The 26,037-nt window shown below is 36.7% G+C and overlaps 1 protein-coding gene across 1 annotated transcript; it reads right to left on the bottom strand.

Annotated features, from left to right (window-relative positions):
- Positions 1-854: 854 nt before the first annotated feature.
- LOC117325889 (pyrokinin-1 receptor-like) lies at positions 855-25,056 on the bottom strand. Its single transcript, XM_033882393.1, has 3 exons — positions 24,513-25,056; positions 14,817-15,842; positions 855-2,633 (listed from the first exon to the last, which is right to left on the bottom strand). Exons 2-3 carry the CDS (start codon positions 15,760-15,762, stop codon positions 2,044-2,046), a joined length of 1,536 nt encoding a protein of 511 aa, XP_033738284.1. The 5' UTR covers positions 15,763-15,842; positions 24,513-25,056; the 3' UTR covers positions 855-2,043.
- Positions 25,057-26,037: the final 981 nt, after the last annotated feature.

Below are 26,037 nucleotides of genomic sequence, written 5' to 3'. Positions count from 1 at the left end.
ATCTGAAGATGTGTTTTACAAGCAATTGTTACCGCCGGAGTCCGTCAATGGCATTCATCTTTTAGACATCAGCATGGTAACTAGATCCTAACATATCGTGGTGCAGTATTGATCATGGTGTGATTTCTCTCCTCAGGATCCTAGCATGCTAAATTTGTGATTCTGATGTGATTTCTCATATCAGAATCCTAGCATGATAGTGTAGCGGATCTGATGTGAATTTTCTCCTCAGGATCCTAGCATGGTGTCGTAGTAATCATGATGTGATTTCTCTCCTCAGGATCCTAGAATGATGTATTAGTGATTCTGATATGAGTTCTGCATCAAAATCCTAGCATGACATTGTAACGGTTCTGTTGTGAGTTATATTTCCCCAAGATCCCAGCATGATGTCGTAGTAATTCTGATGTGAATTCACTCCTCAGGATCTTAGCATGATGGCGTAGTGATGTTGATGTGATTCCTCTCCTTGGGATCCTAGCATGATGTTGTAGCGATCCTGATATGGTTTCTCTCCACAGGTTCCTAGCACGGAGTCGAAGTAATGCTGAGGTAATTCCTTTTACTGGAATCAAAAACAGTACCAGACATTATTGTAATCACAATAGGTTCTTGGATTTGGCAATTGAAAGACGTCCTGGTGGCCGATTGGTTCTTCCGTGTGCACGCATGTGGTGACATAACATCATAGTTTGGTGTCACGTCTGTTTACAATGTCATTTCGGTCTGATATATTCTTGTTTATTTCACTTCAGAACCTATCGCTGCCATTCATGGAAAATGTATATGAAGTCATTTAAACAGCACGGTAAACAGACTCGTTCGCATGCATGAAAAAAGGTCAACCACAACACTGCATTTACAACACTTTTTATATAGAAATCAAAGTTTGTATGGTGATGTTTATTTATCAATCAAAGATTAAGTAGATCTCCGTCACACCGGCTAAACATTATCACACTTACTTTTTTTACTCGCTAACATGAAGTTATAAAAATTTCCTTGAGATGGGTTTATACATACTTTTGTATAAATTATAATAGCATGCACATTTGCAATCCCAGTCGTACATATACATCAAATGTAATTATGTCTGTGAATGTTCTGTCTGTACCGTTATATGAGTTCCCTTAACGATCATTCTGTTCAATGATATTATATAACTCACTATCTGAAATAATACCTAGTCAGACTTATCGATTGGGTACTTAGCCTTAATTCCACATGATGGATTCGCGTCTGTAGATCTACGTGTATGTACAATAGGAATAAAGAAACGGCCTTGTGCCTCGTTCATTGTAATTAATTGACTTCCTTTTAAATCGAATGAATTGTCGGAAATGCCTGAAAATAGTTGCTAATGTTTAACGATCATAACTACAATATATGGATATACAGTGATAAATATGTTCCATTGTATTACTTATATTTCTGGCTGCAAGGACCACATTCCATAGCACCATTCCCAACATCCTTACGAAGGGTTACGAATGAATCAGAGTTCCCGGAACCCGTGCACAGTAATAGACATACGGCGATACTTCCTGTTCTTAGCGGAAGTGCCACAACCTCCATTAGTTATTTTGTCGTTGTCAGAGACAACAAACCAATCTGACTGTTCTAATTGCCATAACCTCACGTGATCAAGCGACAGTATTTGTCTGCACCTGTCCATGGCCCTTGATTACTCCAAGTATGTGAGCGTTATCCATTACCGCCTTTCCTTCGATGTAATGCATCCGAGACATAATAGATGCCGGTTACACACAAGAAGTTCTTTGATTAAAGCAATGTGGCCTGGACATTTTCACATCGAAGAAATCCTTCGATGAGACTTCTCTCAGACAGAGGAAGGGTTTCCGTACGATGTGTTTGCTCTTGCTGAATATGTTGCATATCGTAGACCACGTGACCATCTGCTCAGTACTGATGTCTGAAGACATAAACCAAGGATGCACACAGAGTTCGTCCTTTAGTCCAGACAGCACTAACGTCTGCCGAAATATATGAGACGTTCTCAAGAGCTCATCCTTGGCTAGCGTCCTAACAGACACCTATTACTAGCTCTGCCGTGTTACGATTGTTGTCATAACACTTGATCTGGAAGAGAACTTCCTGCATGTCTTCCTCTCCGCACATTTCGTCAGTTGATTTCAGACTGCTTCCACTAATAGAGCGAGTAAGACTCTCTCTCTTTTGACTTGATGTGGAGCCCGAACTGTGAGCGAGAGGTTTGTTGTCTCCGAGCCGTTGAGTTGCCCTCGTAGGGAGCGGCCGACTGAGCGGCCGGCGAGCCGCCCCATGTCCGATGGGGCCGACCGAAGTGTAGCTCGTCTCCGTGTGGCCATTTCTGTGCACGAATTTGTAGGAAAAATGGTTCGGTCGATGTCGAGTAGGTTTGCGACAACACTGTCGCAGTAAAGTCTGTTTGAATGCCTGTCGGAACTTCAGGGACATTATGCTGTATAGAACTGGATTGATAGTCCCGCTGATAAAGTAGCATACCCCAGACAAGTAAAACAGTTTCTTGTGAATCTTGAGCAGAAAGCCTGTCCACTCCGAGATGTAAATTGCCATGAGACGTTCGGCATGGAAAGGTGCCCAGCACACAAAAAACGCCACCACCACTGCCACTGAAACGATATAAAAGAAACAATTATAAAAATAGTTTGAATGTCTTTACATCTTACATTAGGCAAAATGTATCACCTGTAATAGACAGTAGCACTTACAACGTAAATAACATGGATATAGAAATAGGAAATGTTGTCACTTTTAGTTGGCTTCATTGTTCGCCAAACCATAAATATTTTGAAAATAAATAATATATAGTCCGTTTCATTATTTCCCTATACAAAATAAGCATTCTATAATCCAACAAAACATTACCAACCTGGCAGTGTTAGTAACATGTATCATTTGTCTATAATAAGTTACCTATGATACAAATGACATATCTTTAAACATCAAGAGGTGATGAATGAAGAATGGAATTTTTTAGTGCTAATTTCGGAAACAAACAGGTCGTGCGACTGCTCGCTATACTGTTTTCCAGATGCCTATAACTCGCAATGTCTACTTAAGGATTAAACTGTCTTTTTTTGGTGTCTATGGTCGATATAGATGCCAGAGCTTTGCAAACAAACGTCATATTGTGCTTATATTTACATTCTCGACATATTCGTTTTGTTATTTTTGAAAATTAAAAATGAATTAGCATAAAAAATGCCAATATTCAGCGAGAACAGCCTATTTTTTCAAAATTCATTTGTCATGTGCATATTGGCAAACAAAAAAGTGCATTGAAATAATACGAAAAAAAACACAGTCTGTTCAATTTTTATTATTATTTGTGTAACAATATTGTATAAAATGTCTTTTTGATACTTTTTAATTAACATAAAAAAACGATTTACGTTAGTTACAAGTAGTTCCGGTCGGTGAATATATTCACGCGCGGCATGGATTGATGTCACGTTTTGTGTGTCAATTATGGTCATATAGACTGCAAATCTTTTTACTTAGTTTATATCGTGGCTTTGCCACTAAAATGTAAATATTAGAGTGTATTCATCCAGAGTTTCCTCTGGCCCTGACATTCTGACAGATAGATGTCCGGTGAAGAGCCAGAGTGCACTAGTATATGAGGACATTGAATTATCCGACACCCTTTTAGTGTCGCTAAGATGTCGGAGCTGACAAAATAAATCAGACAACACAACCATTTTACATTTACGAAAAAAATGAGATGTTTATCAGTCCAAATACACTCATTTAGCGTTATATCGATGTTGTATTCCGCACGTATAGAGCCGTATAAATTGTAAAAAAAAAAAAAAAAAAAAAATTATTCTACCTTCGCTTCAATTGGAAAATCTTCTTATTGCGATGCGTAAATAGAACGTAACGTTTTGATTGGCCAAAACAAGTTATACCATCACAGTGACGACATAAAAAATGATGATATAAGAATAAGAATAAAAAGATGATGTTATAGTTGAATTACATTCTGTTCGATTCCTTTCACTGACAATCTATCCTGCCAGATTGGAAACAGCTGTTCGATCATTGGTCGGGCTGTCCCGTCCAATGAATGACGATTACTAGTTTCAAGTAGCATATTTTTTTAAAACTATATAACGCTCGTAATTTAAGATATCTAGTAAAAACAATGCAGTGAACAACAACAACAAAAATGTGTGTGTGTGTGTGTGTGTGTGTGTGTGTGTGTGGGTGGGTGTGTGTGTGTGTGTGTGTGTGTGTGGGAGGGGGTGGGGTTAGATATCAGTATCAGCATTGGCGTTTACAGTGAATCACATGTGATATTTACTACAATAACGTACTTATAGGTACGATGGTTTATGTGCTGTGACCTACATTTAAACAGTTCACAAAGTTATAGCCTCATCTAGAAAGAAGAGAAGTAAAAAAAACTGTTATGCAATTGTTACTTGTAACATCTGGTTCATGTTTCAATTCCACTTTCTCAAATAACATTATCAAACTGATATAATGAATAGTGAAAGTAGTCTCGCCTTCAAGTCAGAATTTAAATTGTGTGTAATAACAGCATCGGTATTAGTGGTATCGTCAGGCTTCGTGACTATGGTACCTCGATGCTCAAGGCTTCTAATGAAAACCTTCAGTGTGAAATCGGTCAGAAAATTACCTTTAACCAATCGGAACTAAGGTTGAAACCCTTTGTTCTATTATGCCTTTTTTATCTCAACATTAAAGTGAATATCTTCACGGACGCATATCTCCGTTTTGACCTGAGTGTAAAATGGCGTTAATTAGCATTGTTAACATACATAGACTAGTTATTCCTTTGTTTGTATGTAGAATCTCTATTTACACAATCACGTGTGAAGTAAATCTGAGAATGCACATTTACAACAAAAGATCTAAATTGGCATCATCGGGAAACATTTGACGAGACAAGGAATCAGGATTATAACAATTGTAGTTGTACGATTGTTTCTTGACTATCTTCAAAACTTGAGGGTTGTGGTACATTACAAATGAGCGTCAAAGGAACAGTGCGGCAGTATACGTAAGCGCTATGAGATAGCACTTACAAGTATAGTAGAACCCCTTGTGTGTCTATAAATCACAGGGTCTGATACAAACCAGATATAAAACGCTAAGTAGCGTAAAGCCGTTACCATTCCGTTGTAAATACCTTTGGTTAGAGAGTAGAATTGGGGTTCCGGTAGTAAAGTATGCCCGTTTTCCAAAGGATCTGAGGAACCTATGCTGTATGCGTGGTGTGAGGGATAACAGTTTTATGATGTTACCGCCGCGGAGAAACAAACACAATTAGCCTATTACATCAGACGGACTATAAGAGCAAAATAACATTATCAATATGTTTGCAATTTTGTGTTTTGCAGGCAGCATACAACATGTTGTCGATAGCATTACGGATATTTGTAGACGACCTATTTGACAGGACTTTCAGGACGGCCGCAATAACACCAGACAGGAAAACACCCAGACTTGTTATTGGATAAGGAGAAGAATATACTTATGACTATAATGAAAATGAGGGGTAGCCAAGTGCACCATTGGTGTTTATTATAATTCATTTATTTTTTTGTCTATCTATCTGTCTATGTATTTCTATATCACTAAATTCAAGCAAAATATAAACGCTTCTAAAAACACTACACTGAGATCCTGCCTAAAGACAATCCTTTGTGTGTTAGTTTGATTAGATTTCTTCTAATACGATCTGACGTATAATGATTTCCACAAAAATCGAATACAACTGATGGTTATCGCTATTGATGTTTTCTGCTCTGTGTCAGACTTGTATTAACTGGTCTAAAATATGTCCAGACAAGGGTTTAAGTGGCAAACATTGCCAATAACACGTCAGATATATTTTATGATTTATTGTTCCAATTAAATTAATACCTATATCACGAACGAAAATATACACAGCTACTGTACACAAACACTTTTGTGTTTTCAATAACAAATGTTTTGTCTTATCGAAGGAAAATGAAGTGCTTTGTTTACACTTTACACGTACCTCGCGGTAAGACATATGTTTTCTGTATCAGTCAAAGGGCATGTGGTTAATTTAATTGGGCTGTACACAGAAGACTCAACCAAAATCGACAAACTTACACACAAACAAAACTAGCTATTATATCATGGTATTCCGTGATTGGCTGGAATGTCATTTATATTGTGTATAAGTGCCTCCGACATCCATTTCTGTGAGGCATGCCCCCAGAGGCCTATTCTCGATAAACCATTAGGCAGTCTTACATCTCCGTGTCCGTCCTCAGAGGAAAGCAAACTGCTCTTGCATGTACCGCAGCACAATATATTTTAGGGGAAACGTTATTCTTTACAGAAAAAAATATTTGTTTTATGTTTAGGGACGTTGACGTATATTCTGACGCCGCAATTTCGTATATTAGCTGCACGTATGTCACATAAGTGGACATTGACGTGTAACAATACCGCCCACGAACTAAGCAACCAACATTGCGGGATAGTTATGACTCAACACTACCCACCCGCTCTCTTTTCGAACCATATGTATCGACCAACAATGCACGTATTGGGTACGTTGATAGGAGACATATCAAAAACAGCGTCTATATATAAGCGGGCTGAAGTTAGCAACGGATTCGTTATTCGTTATTGGGGATTCGAATAACGAATCCGCTGCCAGCAGCTGATTGGGGATTCAAATCCCCAATCACATATTATAAGACAAAATACTTAGATGTAACTGAATCCCCAATTCACTGCTGCAGCGGTTTTGTTATTTGAATCCAATCGTCAAAATGTCAATTAAAAGAAATATCATTTAAACATTAAAAAAAACTGAATCTCCAATCCGCTGCTGGCAGCGGATTCGTTATTCGAATCCCCAATAACGAATAACGAATCCGCTGCTAACTTCAGCCCGCTCTATATATAGCTCATACACGTGAATACACGGGTAGTGCTGCCTCAAATATTTCCAATAGTACTAAAGCTGTGTTCTCCTAAACAGTGACACTGATGGATGCACTAAACATTATATCTTGCGTGCCACCATAACCTGTCAACTTAAATACCCTAGTATAGCTATGACATATCTCTAGATTATTACGCAACAACGGAAAGCCGTAACCAAGGCAGGTCAATTGATGTGTCTGATAGGCAAACGCCCCTTTAAAGCATCGTACAAGCTGACTTACATTTGAAACTAAAATGAGTTTGACTTTTATTTTTAAATTTGGGTGAATTAATAAAAATACTAGCTATAAGCAATGGGGACACAACAGCGAGAAATATAACTGTAATTTTGGAGATTAAAACCTACCGTGTACGGGTTTTGAGTGAATTTAATTAAGTTCCCGTGTAGTGTCAATATTGAAATGGACAGTTGAACTATTTGTACTTGTTGTATTTGTAGTGTAATAATCATATCATTTGTTTCTACCAGAAAAAATATGAGTCAGATTGAACTATTTGTTTTGAATACTCGTGTGTTTGTTGGTATACTCATATAATGCGTAGTGATATTACCGATGTAAAAAGGTTTTATAAATAAATACTTAATAACTAAAAAAAACTATCCATGGAAGAATTTTTTTAAATATAAAAATAAATGTACAAAAGTGAGTTTTTTTTAATACCAACTTTAAAATTTATATCGTATAAACATTTTTATTTGTAAAAAAAAAATTGGATATTTCATTATTATATGACCATATTTTTGCAGCATTGGGCCATTTGCAACTTTCAAAAAAGGGTTTCGCCGAATTCGGATCACTTTTTTTTACATAGAGCGCATCGGAGAACCAACTTGTACAAAGTCTCCTTTTATTCTATGTACCAAAAACAACTAAAATCGTATTCCCCAAAAAAATGGTTCTTCGATGGTAACGAAAAACAGAGAGAAAAACGTAGTTGGTGATATATATTAATTGCTATGGCAATCTAGTTGTCGGAATCATAACAGGTCATTTTTAATGTATTATTAGCTCAGACAATCACACAGCGTTTATAGTAGAAGTAAATCTTAAGTTTTGTGTTTTCTGGTAAATCTCTAAGGAATTTTGATATTTGTGGAAGAAATTGTTTTGAAAAGAAAATAAGTGGGTAACGCATATTAACATAAAGATAATATAAAACCATCTAATTGAGGTTTACAAGTAAACTGTCATCTACACGAGACTGGATACACTATCATTGTTATATTTTACCTGAATTATAAACTGGATTTCAATGTTAAAAGAAATGGGCTAACATTCTCGAATTCTCTGAGATAATTTTCATTTTTAATTTAATGTTAGTAGTTACACCACTCTATAACGTGTATGTATTACGTTGTTTATGCCATTTTCACCCATCTTGGCATCATCCAACAGCTGTAATTTATTGGGGTTATGCGTATCTCCTTCTACATTATAATCTTTGTTACGTCCATTGTTTTCCTAGGTTCCCTTCTCGAATTCAACATTCTGAACTCCTAGCATCAAGGCAGAGTTCTAACTGACGAAACAGCTGTGTTATCACGTTCAAACTGAATCTATAACGAAATTCATATTTAAAGGCGATATTCTCTAGGATGTTTCTCAGTACACCACTCAGATGTGAGGAAATGGGAGCCATAAAAGCATGACTTTGGGGAATAACACTACTAGGAAGCTTGACTTTAGGGCATATGTAAGTCAGATCATCACAGTAAAAGTTTGCTTTTGACGACAATCAATGGTTACACACGTGTACACAATTGTAATTAACTAATTACTGTTAATGAGGCTTCCATATTTAGCTCTCGAATCCCTCTGGTGTTAAAAAGAAAATAACATATTCTGCCATAAGGAAAATAGAAAACAATTATCATTATAGAAAAGACAGCATTCAAAGAAATATGTGGGGAGAGAGTTCATCCAGTGGGATAGCATAAAACCGTCGACAAAGCTTCCTAAGCCCTTATCGTAGTTTACACAGGTTGGGGTACAATGCGTACGCCGCATCCAGTTCCTAACTAGTTTCCTGTACCCGGACTATGAACTTTATCTTTATATTAACAACAATTTCATAAAAGAATATAAAAAAAATCTTCAAATGTTCTATGAAAACTTTTCATAATTTTCATCATTAATCTTCACCAAATAACGAAAATTGAAACGTTAAAAAATAACAAAACTTTGCAAACACGGATGAACGCCGATATTTGAATGATTTTGGAAGAGCCCGGTGCCCATATGATTTTTAGGTAGGGGGATCATTTAAAGTATTAATGAAAGGTTCTTCGTGTGTATCATTCTCCATTTTCATAGTTGAGAAGATTTATCACGAGTATATAGAAAGGTTTGTATCATGAAACTATCTGATAGAAGGAAACATTGAGAAAAGCTTCACCAACCAATAATGGTATACAGTAACCCGGGTATATTTCCCTCAAAACGTTAACATTTAACTATATATTAATGTACATTTTTTAACACGGGGAGACATGACATGACAACTGCAGGGTAAGAAATGACTAAGAGGACATTCCAAATATGAGGAGACATCGACATTATTTGAATACATCACTATCACATTATTTCTCTTACGGTCCGACATGAATTGCTTTTCGGCTATATAATAGATGTTTCGCCGGATAGGTATGCATTGTAAGGGATGTGTAGACCTAAAATTGTTTGTTTTAGTTAGGTTTGGTTCAGTTTGTTTAAAACAAACCTATTAACAGCCAGAGTCAGTTAACGACATGCCAGGTTTGGAGATGAAGGAAAGCCGGAGTACCCGGAGAACATCCACCTAAAATAAAACACGTCTTGAAATATAAATGTTATTCTAGAAAAAAACCATTTGGCTAACTTTCTAAAAACCTATATTATTGAATATTCTTCAAAGATGGCTATTGTAAATACATGGTGATAGGCACTGTGGAGTCCCAGGGGTTTGCCGTTACCCTACAGATAACATTTTAATCCTCATGAATACTGGTATCATAATAAACACATGTATTTCATATTCTTACCAAGTATCCATGAAATACCAGACATATTAATTTTTCCATTATGTAACAACTCGTTAAGGCTATTTACCACATAAATTTCCCTCTGGATATTCGCCATTTCGAACCTATGACGAAACAGCTTTATGATACAGATTGATGTTAATGTTTCGACATTTTTGTATCCCTTTCTACATCCTCGACTGAAAAATCAGGTATACGCTGTATACACTGTCAAGATTCAAGGTAGGCGATCCCACTTGAACATAGGGAGTGTCATTTTTTCATGATACAATATAATGAGGCTCACGACTAATATGGCCATTTACACAACCTTGTAATCATTTCAATCTGTTTCATTTACACAATGCAGTTATTTTCCTGATATCGATATGAACTCGTCTGCATCTTGGACTTTTCATTTCCTGCATTGCAAATTGTGAATCATATAATTTACACTTTTCAGAACGATAATTATATCAGTTAGTACTAGGCAAAGGTTGCTTTAGGTCTATTTACCAAAAATCGCTTATGCTAACTTTAATTTTCAATATTAATGGAAATTGTATAGCTTTTAACATAATTTAAAATGTTATCGGTTTTAAACTGAATATCTAACCATATGGTTATTTGTTAATTGAGAAAAGAAAAGAAATTATAGAAGAGTATTTGAGTTTTTTTATTATTTCATTGTCAAAGTATTGTACAAAACTTACAGAAGATGCTAGCATCTTCCAATACAAATCGAGAGTAAGATACAAAAAATACAAACATGAATTAATCTGTACAAATCAGCTATTTTGTCCTTCTAGGTATGTGTTATGTGATCTAGGAGGTGACTGAGGAGACGCAAAATAAGTCGAAATAATCTGGATATGGGTGTAAAATAGGTCGACCGAAATTTCATAATATGGACAGGGATGTGAAAAAGGTCGAACAAAATTTCATAATCTGGACAGGGATGTGAAATACATTGTAGATCGAACGAAATTTCACAACCAGGACTGGGATGTGAAATAGGTCGAACGAAATTTCATAATCTGAACAGGGATGTGAAATACATTGTAGATCGAACGAAATTTCACAACCAGGACTGGGATGTGAAATAGGTCGAACGAAATTTCATAATCTGAACAGGGATGTGAAATACATTGTAGATCGAACGAAATTTCACAATCTGGACTGGGATGTGAAATAGGTCGAACGAAATTTCATAATCTCGACGGAGATGTGAAAAAAGTCGAACGAAATATCACAATCTGGAGAGGGATATGGAATAGCCCAAAAATCTAATATATTCTATTTTCTATATTGGATTTCAATAGAAAGTCAACTTTGTGTGTATATCATTACATTTAATAACAGACTGTTGCATCTGATCATTTTTTTCTCAATGCAATTATTACTCTCACAAGTTCCAGAAAACATGAAACGTTTTTTATCAATTTAATCCCGCAAGCAATAAGCATTTCTATTGAATAAACAAATTCTGTTATCACCCCATCAGATCAAAATGACACCGCTGCTTGAAACGTCACTTTTGATTATCTAGACAAGCTTAGAAATAATTTCTCATGGGGAAAGGGTACGTAAGAGAAAGCTACAACCCTTGCGTTATATCGATATGGATGAAATTTGCTTGAATTAATTTGTACGCTATTGAGCCATACCAAAGAAAACCCCGGAGCGGACTATTAATAACACCACCAAAGCCGAGTTTGAATAAATTCTAGTTCAGTCGGGATTTGTTTGTGATGAAATGAGCATACCCCGGTTCATTGTATCATGGGTCCATTACGTGGAAGAAAACCAGTTCAAACGTTTAACGACACAACCTAATTTGGTGAATATTTTCACATTTTGTTTAAATAGGCCTGCTGAAAATGCCAACATGCTGACTTTCCAAGCAGAACCTTAAGTATGCCTTATCAATTAAAAGATTCATCATTATCGGTAGTTGGCAAGTTGGCCATAAATGAATAAATGCCTCTGTGCCGCGTTGCTGTTGTACTTTTAGAATGACCACGCTCGCAGCCGTCTCTTTGGCGATATCAGCGGATTCAAACGACTATTGAAAAGACAACAATAGACAAATAGGCAGCGCTGTTTGATCACGGGCACTTTAGTTAAAAGCAATGGGCATTATTTTGGGTATTTTTTGTTATTTTACGGTCTTAAAATCACATTTAATGTTTCATTTAATCATATTAAATTGGAAGGCGCCGAATCAGAAGAGAAATATGGTACGATTTATCATTCAAAATTGGATTCGGGCAATTTTACCACTATTGCTAAACCCGTAAAACTGCTAACATTCGTTATGGTGTATGTTTGTCGACACATACATCATAAATTGCGCACTGTATAGTTCAGGATTGTGATAAAATGGTAAAATTCTGTCCACTGCTGCATAGGACGGTATCTGTTATGTGAACAGAGGATTTCCTTTTCACTTGAGCTTATTTTCGATTAAATAGAGCAATTTTGGTTTCTCCCTTTTCAGGTATACAAGCTTTAAAATTGTAGAAAGCTCTGTATTTTGTACATTCACGCTGGGGGAAAGCTTCAAACCTTATTACAAGTAAATGTTTACGGATTTTATGTGTGGCGTTTCAGTGACTGAATTCTGTTATCTTCAAGACACAAATAACTAACGAGGCGTATGTACATCGAGATGCTAAAATGTCAAAAAGGGGGATTGTGAAAATTAACAAAATTGTATTGTAATCAAATTTGCACATATTTTCAGCTAAACTATAACTGAATGCACACACTGTGTTGGGTAAGATATATATTTTTTTTTTTTTTTTTTTTTTTGGTCTTCTTTTGTCGGGAAATTGTGTATTTGTAATAAAATCGACAGATATTTTAGCCCTACCTTTTAGAACGCGTACACTAATATGTGAATGTCTCTTCATAAAACATAAAACCAATATATTAGCTTGATAGCAGAGCCTATACCAACATCTACCATATGACGTCAAGGATTGTAACGTAGAGGAATGCAGTTCATAGTTATTTGATTACGTTTCCACAACTTCAGAAGATATTGCGCGTGTGTTGTTAAGTGGAACGCTTCTATTCCGTTATACAAACAGCCTGTACTTGTACCATCAAACGTATACTGTGATTCCTCAGATAAACCTTACACCTGCTAAATCAGATCTGCTGGTGAAAGACCGCTGGGTGACTAGGCCAACCTAATTAAAATGTGTTAACACGTCGTAGTAACAAGTTAAAAGCATGTTACGATTGGTCTGATGTTATCTACATCTCGTATACACGACTCGGCCAAACGTTATGGTATGTTTACTAAAGTAATTATTTTAGATGAAAATATTTTTGTAAAAACATAATTTTATCAAGTTCAAATGAATTCATCTTGAAAAAGAATTTACTCATCTGCCTCGTATTATTTTTCTACATAGTGGCCTTTCGTGGATTCAAGTAATGTTATGTCCTTTTTTATTTTTCATATCATTGATAATGTTCACTAGACTTGCCCCTAGAATATCAAAATTGTGAATAGAATTGAGATATATGATTTTGGTCCATAGGATATGTCTGATTCTAGATTCTGAGTTTCAAACTAGGGGCAGATAATCTAGTATTAGAATTTAGCTTGGCAATTATTAGCAATAAAAACAAAACTTAGGGTCTGGTGGCTAGTCTAAAATTTCAGTTACTGAAGTTAAGTAGATTCTAACTGACGAATTATAAATTATCAGACAGAATCTCTGCAAACTGTACTGCATCGGGATTGACGATCAAGCGTAATTCTTTAATATGTAATGAAATCAGCATGCTATTTGAACGTTACCAAGCAGGTCCGTTTTGTCAGAAGCAATACCTTGTATGCTGTTTTAAGTGGGTATAAACCGAACCTGATTCCCAGTTAACCACATTAAAAACTTTCTCTCACATTTTCTTTTATTTTAATTATCACTATCAACACATATCATTATGTACTTTGTAAGCTGAATATTATTCACCTCTAATCACATCTATTATTTATGTATCCTAAAATGACACGTGTTAAACTTATTACAGAACACCATGCATATAATACGACGACGTCTTTTTCGGAAAGCTTTATTCGTAGTTTTGTAGTGGTAGACCAGAGGGTAATATATTGTATATGCGTTCATACTTTTGAACTTAAAGACAATATTGAAGAGATGTTGTAGTCTATGTACCTGGGCCGCGGTGGCCGAGTGGTTAAGGTGTCCCGACACTTTAACACTAGCCCTCCACCTCTGGGTTGCGAGTTCGAAACCTACGTGGGGCAGTTGCCAGGTACTGACTGTAGGACCGGTGGTTTTTCTCCGGGTACTCCGGCTTCCTCCACCTCCAAAACCTGGCACGTCCTTAAATGACCCTGGCTGTTAATGGGACGTTAAACAAAAACAAACCAAAGCCTATGTACCTGTCAGTGATCAATTTGAATGTAGGTCGGTTCTTCATTACTTAGACAAAATGAACGTTAGAATGTTATAATGTCCCGGTAAGCGCGAAAAATCCCTAAGAATGATAATGACGATATCAAAGACGTTTTCTGTAATGAAGGCCATGTTTCTAATTAGACTTCGTCAGGTAACAACATTTGTTGCTTTGTATACCCAGAAAGGTCGATATGACCGACTTCCGCCTTGTTAGTTAGAAGGGAAGAAAGGAACAGTATGTTCATGACGTCACTTGAAGGTCTACAAAGTTACGCTGAGCTGACCTCCCTTGGCTTATTAACCGCAATACAATTTCACCTACATGTAAATATATCATTCCATCGTGTTCTGGATTTAAATGATGAGACTACACTAAGACAGACGATACTTACCCAGCATCTTTAGAACCGAGCGGCGCGCCCGCGCCTGTTGCTGCGCGTGGAGCTCCACGCCACGTAGATGTTCCTTACTGGACGAATCCATGGATCCTCGACTAAGAGTTGATCTCCGGATGGTGATAGCGATGAGAGTGTAAAGCACTGTGATGAAAGTCATCGGTACAGCAAAGAAAATAATAGCCGACACCTGGAACGTCCATTTGATGCCCTCCTGGGCTTTGAAAGTACACATAGCTGATTGTATTACGGTGGTGTTCCAAGGGTCGGGGATATACACTACCCCGTACTGTATCGCTTGTGGGATGGCACATATCGTGGAAAGACACCACGTGCAGAATATCACGCGCACAGCACGATACAAACTGGACATTCTCTGTGCCTTCATTGGGAAACATATAGCCACATATCTTTCTACCGTGAATGCCGTTATCGTTAAAATTGACGTAAACGTCGAAATCTCGGCGAAAAGCACGCGCGCCACACAGAATGCTTCGCCAAATATCCATGGATACAGTGACCATATTGTATATAGATCCGGTGGAAGGCCTATAAGTAATAACAATAGATCTGCCACAGCCAAGTTAAACAGGTAATAATTCGTGGCTGTGTGCATAAACTTATTTTTCGCAATTACAATGCACGTGCACACATTTCCAAACACTCCAGTGCAAAACAGAATGCAGTATATAAGAGTGACGCTGATGACCGTTGGTAGATCATCCCTTCTTGGTTCCAACTCGTGCGCCAGGTAGCGCCACACGTCAAAACCGTCTCCATCTGGAAGTGCCGCATTCGTAGACGCATTTCCATACCTCGACTCGTTGAAGATGTTGGACAAATGCTTCCTAAATAGATCCTTACAGTCCGGTCCTTCATTGCGGTCGATGTGCAATGTTCTGTTTTTGACAAGGCCCAAACACACCCTTATCGCGGGGTGCATCGTTTTGTGGGATGAGGTGAAGAAGAGAGGCCCTGGGACAGCGGACTACCAGCTCCTCGTCCCCGGAAACTGGTATTTATCTACAACACAAGTGGATACGGAAGCCGTAAATCTACATTAATCAATACAACACTTAATATTACCGAACATGATCTGCTCGGAAATTCTTCTGAGTGAGCAGATCGTCGTAAGATGGACTGATACCTGACTTATAATACGCCCTACTGTTGTTATCTCTCATCATAATGTAACAAACATAGGCTTCACGAGGAACAGATGACCATTGATCAGAGATAGAATTCGCATAAACATGGGATCGGTCAATTTAAATTTAATGACCGTTTCAGCTACATAATATAAGATCAGAGAGCCGCGATAATGTCTTGTTCTGTTGACGAGATCAGAAGGCGATTTCTTTCCGCATACACACAACTGAGTTGGCTACTAACATGTTAGAATAGTTAGTCACGCGCGCACGTGAAATGAGTGCGGCGGACCTAACATATTAGTAACAGCAAGCCAAGAACATCAAGATTGATCTCGCATTACACAGTAAGAGAGATGTCGCCTAGTTATTTGCGGTCAAGTATGAAAATAGAAATTCAAAATAGGTCGGTGTCCGTTGTTATTGCGGTGATGAACAGGAAGTGTCAATTTTACCGAAGTCTCGCGGTATCCTTAAGATGAACGACTGTGAGTGTCGAAATTCAACGTCATTCCAATCCTGTTCATCTGCATGAAATAATTAAACCTAGAAACCAAGCGAGACTATACCAAAGATCGCGTGCGTTTATCAAAACGCTGACGTCATTTCGATGTACCGGAAGTATCAAGAACCTTTCACGGATATCATTCGCGACAGGACAACTTATATTTCAATTTTACGAAATTTCTTCCATTATCATATACTGCTGATCGCATTAAAATCCATGCATACCAGAGTCAAAGGATCGTTACCCTCGGCAATTATTGGCCCACTTATTTATAAATAGACTAAAATCAACTTACCGAAATAATGTGTAAACTAGTATCTGCTGGGGTAGGTTGGAATTACTATAATGGCCTGTCAAAGTCTATGTAGGCTACACATGAGGCATGTTTTCCTTTTATATTCATAAACTTCCAACATCTGACAATTCTGCATATCCTAAGTATCCACATATCCATACATCTTAACGTCAGACAACATGACAATATATATACTTGTAAGGTTTATCATAGCGAAAACACTTTCCACCAATTTTAACATACCAAGTTTCTCATATTATGTTGGATCAATGATATCGATAGCAGTTACAAAATCACTAACAGACAAAAGACTTGTTAAATGTTGTTGTTATTTTTTATTTTTGAAAAAAGAATAATTGACATATTAGCCTAGTTTACAGTCTGCAGCAAACAATTTTACATATTTGCATCTATTTGCCGAGTATTTATTTTCACGCTTTTTATTTTGACCGCGAATATAGCGAAATTAAATCCCCCGCCAATATTTCCAACTTTACAGTAAATAACAGAATTTCGTCTTGGTTTATGTTCTTGTCACTTTTACGTCTATTTTTTCATGTAATGGTGTCTTTGTAATGGTGTCTTTATTGTGAAGGCAAAAACAGTTTCTATCGTTACTTCAAATGAAATAACAAAAAAGCAGGATGATTAGATAAAATTATCATACTTTTAAAATGCCATACTAACTGCCTGTATTGAAGAACAAGGTCATTACATTTCTTCTGTAATAAACATACCTGCTGCCCCCAATGTATGATCGTAAGAGGCGACTAAATTTGGGATACAACTTTTTTTTTTTTTTAAACAATTTTCTTCTTCCTCATGTTTCCCTTGCCAATGCTTCACTTTAAGTCTTTAGTTGAGCGTTCGCCCCTGTGATAAATGCTTTGGGTTCTGTCCTCTGGTCGAGACATACCAGAGTCTATAAAAATGGTAGTTGTTACTCCTGCTTAGCGCTGAGCCTTATGGGAGTGAATCGAATGGTTCGCCCGTTGTCAATATAATGTGACCGGATGGGATGTCCTGCTGGGTGTCTTCGGCAGCATGCTTCACGATGTATCATTATAACGTCGGCATCAGTTCCACGCTATCACAAGGAGACAAACACAAACATACTGTAGCCTCCCGAAATTCACACGCATGCAACTCATGCATTCGAATACAGGGGAGGGCGTCCTTAGCTGACAGTACTAAACCAAACTATTTTACACGGAAAAGCTTTAAAAAAAAATGCATACCTTAAAAGACGGATTGAAAAATATCACACCAGTATCAAAGGTTACTTGACGAACCTAGGCCTCTCTTAGCGTAATTATTGACAACTTTATCAGCTAAGGGATGGGAATCGTCCAGAAGATACAGACGGAACACGACATGTCGACATATCATTACACGCCTCTATTAATTCCTTAGCCACACATGACTTATGTGTTCGTGAACCTGCTGATGTCAGCTGTGAGAGAGGCTAGTGCTGTTTCGGATAGTTTTATTGTCACTATTTGGAAATATAGAGGGTTAATATGATTTAAAGGGGATGCGGCCTTTAGTATTTCCACATTATCTATATACTGACGGTAACTACGCAAATAACTGTTTTATTTCATAGAGGAACTTCTCGATCCAAAATTTACACAAATCCCACACGGTAATCAGTCAGTCTATAGACATATAGAGAGCCACTAAGAATTATCAGTATGTGGCGAGAGGAGACGCCGGTGACCTTTTGTATTCCCATAGATTGGCAGTAACTAACCAAATTACCGTTTTATTACATCCAGGAACTTTCCTAACAAAACTTTCACAAACCGTTACTTATATTTTATTAACAAATTACTCTACGTCTCACTTCACTTTATTTTATTGCTGGAGACCTAGAGAACGTTACTATTTTACATGTGAAAGTAAATCCAGCAATGACGTAGAAAGAGACTACATTTGACATGAGCAATGTCCTCCTTAGACGTCTAAATTCTTTAAATTGACACCAGTGGCAATATGGCCGCCTATAACTCAGAGTGCCAATAATAGCATCATAGACAGCCACCGCGGGGCCACAACCCAGCAAAGATAATTAAATCATTCACAGCTCATTATCTCTGATTATGTAATCTTGACCCAAGTAGTGTTTTTCACAGAATATCATGCTCCAAAAGGCCCTGGCTTTATATTTTATGGCAGTTCATTTTTCTTTGATAATTATTCTCTGATAACAAGAGTATTATTACATTTTCCGTAGAACGGACGTTCAAGGTTAATGGAAGGTCTTTGGAGTTCTTCGAATCCAGCATCCCGTTATATCACACAGTATTGATAATTTGCCTGCAAACTTGAGGTATCCACAGTGAATAGCTTGGATTAAAAGAGCCAGGCCGGTAATGAAATGTGCATAAGGATTTTTTTTTGGGGGGGGGGGTTCAATTTGAGAAATTTTATCGATATTAGATCTACAAAAAACGAGAATGTGTTACTATTTATCTTTCGAGAAAAAAACTGAAATCTGGGAATAGAGGTGTTTAGTTTTTTAACAAGTCTGAACTTGATTGGAAAACACAAAATCTAAGCGTTTTCTGACAAGCATGATAATTTTAGAGCTATGATCGAGCACATATATGTGTTTGGTTTAAATTTTCGGTGTCTAACAGCTAAATCAAAAAAATAAAAATGATTCCTAGGCTACATGCTTCCGTTACACTGAACTTTATTACAAAACGTTAACTAATCGACATTCATTTAACCAATGTGTCGTCAGTACATCAGGAAATTGTACATATACTTTGTAGACCAACGTCGTGACAAAATTACTTAACTTCACAAGGAACGCCGGATAATAACTTACGGCACCTCAAACAAAATGCCATGTGCATCCTTGAAATAAACAGCAAAATCAATTTTTATAACATTTCAAGAATTAGAATATGTTGTATATTAATGAATCGTAGAAGTGTCGTCGCATATTATACGCATTGACGATGTTCTCGTTAAAAACCTGATACATAGGTTCAAATACATGATTAACTTTACGAAACAATGCACGGAATCATGTCATCTACATGAACCTATCGCTATTTCTGAATTACATCACGAACATCTGTCAGTCTATGTTGTATGTCTGTAACTCCTTCTGTTCAAGCATTGTCCATACTCCTTGGTATTCTCAACGCATATGATAATTATAAAATCAAGGATGTTAAGACAATGTCCAAAGTACAATAGCAACCTTCCTCTGTTTTAGCTCTGTAACAATCACTGTAACATCATGCGACTTACTAACCTCTGAAATATCGTTTTGTAGCCGTATTTATCTATCGTCAACTGTTGTAGAATACTACTGTTATATCACACCATTATAACAAACAAAGCAGGCGTATTATCCGCCATTTAATAGGTCGTCATGTACAACAAAAATAACCCACATTTGAGGTAAACTACATGTAGAATTGCCAGTCTCTGTTGTAAATACCTTACAAATAGCACAGCTCTGCTGTGACGTACCGAAACAATAACCTATCTTTGTGGTAACCTTATTCTAAAATAGCCCACCTCTATTGTAACATACCTTACAAATAGTCCTATCACTGTTGTAGGTTTCTTTATAAAACTGTCCATTTCTGTTATAATCTAGCTGAAAACAAACGGCCATTCCGTTGCAACATACATATCTAAAACAACAACCTACCTCTACTTTAAAATATCACGTAATTAACACCCTCAGGTATAACTTACCTCTGAATTAACCTGCCTCCGGTTTAACACACATTATAAAATAGCCAAGCTCTGTAATAAACTATCACTGCTATTACACACCACTGTTGAATAACCCTTGTTTAACAGTGTAGATCCTACAGTGCGATATCTTAAAAGTCTTTTTCAATAATGGCCATCAGCACTGGTCTAGTGCACACACTGCAAGGATTTTCTGCAATGTTCACTGTTGTCCATTTTTCTTTGTTTCCGGTGATGTCTTCTAAAACATCTGCCTTGATATGCCGTCATATGAACAAATGCTTTGGGGAGGGTGGAATGACAAACAACAAAACATATTAGAACCAATGTCTACATATGGCACATTTGCTTTAACCTAATCATTTAAACCAATCTGTATTCTGCAAATTAAAATTCCTCTTATAGCACCCAGTTTAATTTCGATCAGTAGGAAATTAGAAATCATTGGTGGACGTTCTTGTTTTAATATGCTTTTGGGATCGCAAACGCTGCACGATACAAGATAGATAGGCAAATAAAAACAATGTATACGACGTTTAATGATCTTCCTAAGAAAATTGCTCTTACCGCAGTATAGGGACATTTACTATCCACAAGGTGTAATTACATTACACAGAGTATACGCTTAATATTTTCTGTTTCGAAAATCACTTTGATAGTAAAAAAAAAATAAAGAACATCCGGACCTAGATTCCAACAATGGATGTATGCACTCTAACGTATCATTAACGTCAATGAAAATCCAGTCACATATGGAAATGTCGAAATGGCAAAACGTTACATACAGAAGCAATTAGGTTGACGGAACTTAGGTATCTGCCGGATCCTTAATTACCTTACCTAGTCCTTTGAACACATGAAATCAAACACGTGTGAAAAGCTTCCAGAGATCAGTGGTAATTGCGTTTGCATATCATTTGTAAAATACGGTGACATTTAGTTATTTTAAACTTGTTTCAACTTCCGTGATTTGTTATTCATTCGACGTCACCACCTTGCATGTCGCTTTAAAAACAATTTTTTCTGTCAATCAATTAGTTTCAATTTGTGTCAAACATTTGACATGCAAATCGAATTACTGACTGTTTAACATGCGTCCAAATTGATGGAAATGAATTATTTGGTTATGAAAATATGAAAGCCATGATAAATAAGCAAATGAATATATGAACATATTTAGTTTTATTACCAACGCTACATATTATTCACCGAATGTCAAAGAGCTTTCATCCACAAATGTTTATTAACAAATGTAAAATGGAACAAACATTTCCAGACCTTCTGTAACCCTTCTTTCATAATGCTAAATACAAGCATCAAAAGTCTGCCTGGGGACAACAACAATGCCTTGTGCGATACATAATTGGAACCAGCCACAATAGTGACGTCACGATCACAATCAGACTGGCGCCTACATTGTTTTTCTTACGTGCAGAAAGTAATCTTGAATACATGTCTTCAGTATTTGCGGAGATAGAGGACGTTGTGAGCTCACGACAGTCGCGACCATCTGTACCAATCTCTATACAGGGCTAAAGCTGCATTGCTCTCTACTATAGAAACTAAGTGTTTGACCCAGTGTGGAGGAATAGGTCTAACGAAACGTTATCGATTCCGGATAACGAATGCAAATCGTCCTTCACAAAATAAAGGTATTTTGATATTTAGAAAGACAATTCCATTAGTGGTATCCAGTTATGAATATGTCTGGTACGATATACTTTGGGATAAGCTTACGATGGATTTTAAAGGCTTTGACATCTTTGATCTTATCTCGAAACTGTCTAGTAACATTCATGAAACGTTGTTATGATACACAGCTTGTGATTATGCATAAGCACGTTCTAGTCTGCAGATCTAAATGATCATCGAATAATATTTGTATCTATTAAACAACTTTTCGAAATAAAAATACCATTGTGTTGTGCATTTGCATCTGGAAATAAAGCATGAAAACGCAATGTAACATGCCAAGACATACGTTTAGATGGTTGATGATTTTAATTGTTATTTCGGCACGTATTCCTGCCTTTTGGATACATATTGGAAATGACACGCCATGCTGCTATTTACGAGGAGTACGATTTCTTGTAAAGTAATTGCAAAAGGATTTTTTGTTCTCTGCAAATGGTATTATATTTTTTTAAAAGTTTACTCGAAGTACTTAGCAAGCTGTGTTGACTAGACATATGTACTGTAATTTTCTAAAAATACCACCACTTAAATACTACTACATACAACAAAATATGCTGACGTTCACCTCATGCACAGGAGACCTCACTCAAATTTGTGCCTCTGGTATTTTTGACCGCCCAGCTCTCGCTCTTCTCGCATGATGTATTTTTACAAAATTATTCCAAAAATCTGACATAATAACGATAATGAATTTTGCTCAAAAATCATTTTTGATCATAAGTTAAATACGGTTCGACAACGATCTTCTTGTTTTGCAAGAAACCTTCTAATTCGTTCATGGAATGGTCTAATTGTGTTAACAATATATAAACAATCATTGGACCGACTTAACCTAGGCCTACCTTTACACTTTAATTTCATTTTTGCTCCTTAAAACATATATAGTATGCATTTTCACTAAAATGAATTTGTTTGATAGATGAGCAAATATTTGGAATAGCTTTTCATTTATTTTATAGATTGGTGTTACAATTGATCCAAATATAAATACTGCAAGCGTGATTATTTACATTTTACTAGGATAAAATAATATCGGGAAGAAATACATACACTGAAAATACAATAGATAGGAAAACAGACGTATTAATTCACAATTCCGCAAAACTGAATCCTCCTTATTCCAAATGTTTGGAAATCTCGCGAAAATTTAAATAAGGAAAAATAAATTGATAGAAAAACAATAAGTTGTGATCAATGAAACTGAATCATCTGATTTAGCCTAGTAAATATACCATAAGACAGATATAGAATTTTCATGAAATTTAACGTTTTCTGATAAAAGATATAACGTTTTTTATCCAGAAAATACATGATAATTGACAAATAGAGTCTTGAATCAATTTACCATAAAACGTATAGTTACGAATTATACAAACAATTGTTACCAGACTTTGGCCTGACCCCGATATATATTGATATTCGTAACGTGTTAACGGACGAACTGACGGACGGACATGGCAGTGTATCCCAGACATGTATAACGGACGAACATTTTACCATATTGATAACGGACTGATGATAAAAAAAATGTACTAATCTCATGTTTTACCAACATCTGTCAGCAAAATCGAAAAGCTGCCTTAATAGAGAAGTTGTCAGAATTCTAATATGTAAATCTTTTTAACTTTTAACTCAATGATCCGGCACCAGCACCACATCTTTAGTTTTTCAAGGCTATTTATCGTTTAATAGAAGTTACAAAACATTAAAATAAAAAGAAGAATTTAAGATTAAAATGAAAAATCGGTCACTTACTCCTGAGCATGGTGTATATATCTCCACCATGATACACTCCTTTTTTAACCTGTCCGATACTTGTAACGTACCGGATATTGTTAGGTGTGGAACATATTAAGACGATTAAACAAAAGTTATTCTACACCGCACGTGACTTGTATATCAGTGGCCAATTTCTTACAAGCTAGAAAAAAAACTGATTTTAAAACACGTTAATCCCCTCAACGCAAGTTCCCTCCTTACCAATGCAATTATAACACGTCCGTGATATCATCTATTGAGCTTATAGCGTAATTACTTTAGCTCCGAATGGACTTTACTTCAAATTTCTTTTAAATGATAACATAATCATACTTCATCATATCAGTGATGTCAAACTGTTTTATAACCACAGAGTTCTATGATAAATATACCAAAAATATGTATATACAAATATTATATACAATAAATTAATTTTAATACATAATCTAAATTTAATGACTGCAATGGAACGTGCTACAAAAACTTATATTTGAATATAAAAGTAATTACTTCTATGTTATAAAGTACAATTTAGTTAAAGAGATATATTGTGTGTATAAACTTACCTCCGCCGGCCCGCTAATACAGGGCTGCTAGGAAAACCTCTTACATTGTAAGTCGTATTGCGTGGCCCTTACATGTTCTGTCCGATCCTTTACATGTAAAACATTACAGTTTATGGTGCTCCCTCACATTTCCAATTAATTTTACATTTCCGCTTGGTAAATGACTACCATCTTAAACACTGGCGTCCATAGGATGTTCAAATAGTATTTATATGACATGTCAATATAAGAGCGAGGTTCTTCAGAACAACAGAATGTACAAAGGTGAGTGATCCCGGCCCCGGTAATATTACAGGTTGTACAACAAAGGGTTATTTCGCTATTGCACTGTCTAGAACCACATAACGCTAAGTCATCGTGTACCAGTCATATCGTAACCACAGCAGTAACGGCATCGGGACATTTGTATAACCCAAAGACATTGGGCATGACTGGCGAGGTCCGCACACGAGAGGAAAAGACGCTCTCGGATATAATACACGCTCGAATCGGTGTCTGTGGTGAATGAAGTGAATCAATCTGGAACTGGCTATACAAAGAGCTGTGCCCTGGTCGTCATTCATCGACGTCACGGGCGCAATAACTATGTTTACTTGCAATTAGTGGGTATCTCCGGGGCATTTTTTGTTGCGGGGTATGTCAATAACATCTAAAACATATTTATTACGAGTGTGTCGTTCTCAATATAAACAGGTACCGCATCCCAAACAATTTCAATTGAGTGTGCCTGTCATGAAGCCAAATATTCGCTTCCGATTATTGGCCAATTAGGTAGGTCGACACAGGTGGGAACACGCTCCATTGGCTGTTCTCGGGAGGAGCACCTGGCCCTTTCCGTAATCTACACGGGCATCTTGTTTAAAGATAAGCTGGTAAGTAGGTTTTTATTGCCCGGTGGAGTGTCTTGGGACGAGTTGACCTTGGACCCCCACATGTTTTCTTACATATCACCTGAATCAGAGCTGTATATAATGAACAGCTATCTCCTGAGGTTCCTATTTTGATTTACAAAATAACAGGACAAATCCATATACCAAACTCCGCAAGCTTCTCTGATATAAACTTAGATAAAGTTATCGTAATAAACTAAACTTTCCCGAGAACCAGAAGCAAGGTCATATATCGCTTACGTACGGGGCAGAAGAGTACAGAATGAAGAGTGGCGTGATAGCCCGTGAGGTCTCTCTGTCACTATCGTAGTGTTACAGTACAGCTAGGTAATTTATCATGCCAATTCACCTACATATGTTCTCTGACACGACACGTGCTTTACAAATTAACTGAGCGGATCGATAACGGATCGCTGTAGCGTCTTAATTAACAACATTCTAATTGGAATAGCATCATCTTACTTCAACTTCGCGCAGAGCGTTGGTAATTTACTTCGCATATGGCTTTACTGTCCTCGTCGACTGTCAGTTTGTGGAAGAAAACGCCCTCAGTTTGTTTATTTTAATTTTCTTAGTTGTTATAAAAGAAATCTCGAAAGGATTCTTTTCAGAATTCATTAAAGGAAAAAATCACA

The sequence above is a fragment of the Pecten maximus genome, chromosome 4, assembly GCF_902652985.1.
Source record: "Pecten maximus chromosome 4, xPecMax1.1, whole genome shotgun sequence".
NCBI classification, from domain to species: domain Eukaryota; kingdom Metazoa; phylum Mollusca; class Bivalvia; order Pectinida; family Pectinidae; genus Pecten; species Pecten maximus.
The sequence above is the reverse complement of the archived record's forward strand: the minus strand, read 5'-3'. Positions and strand labels throughout refer to the sequence as shown.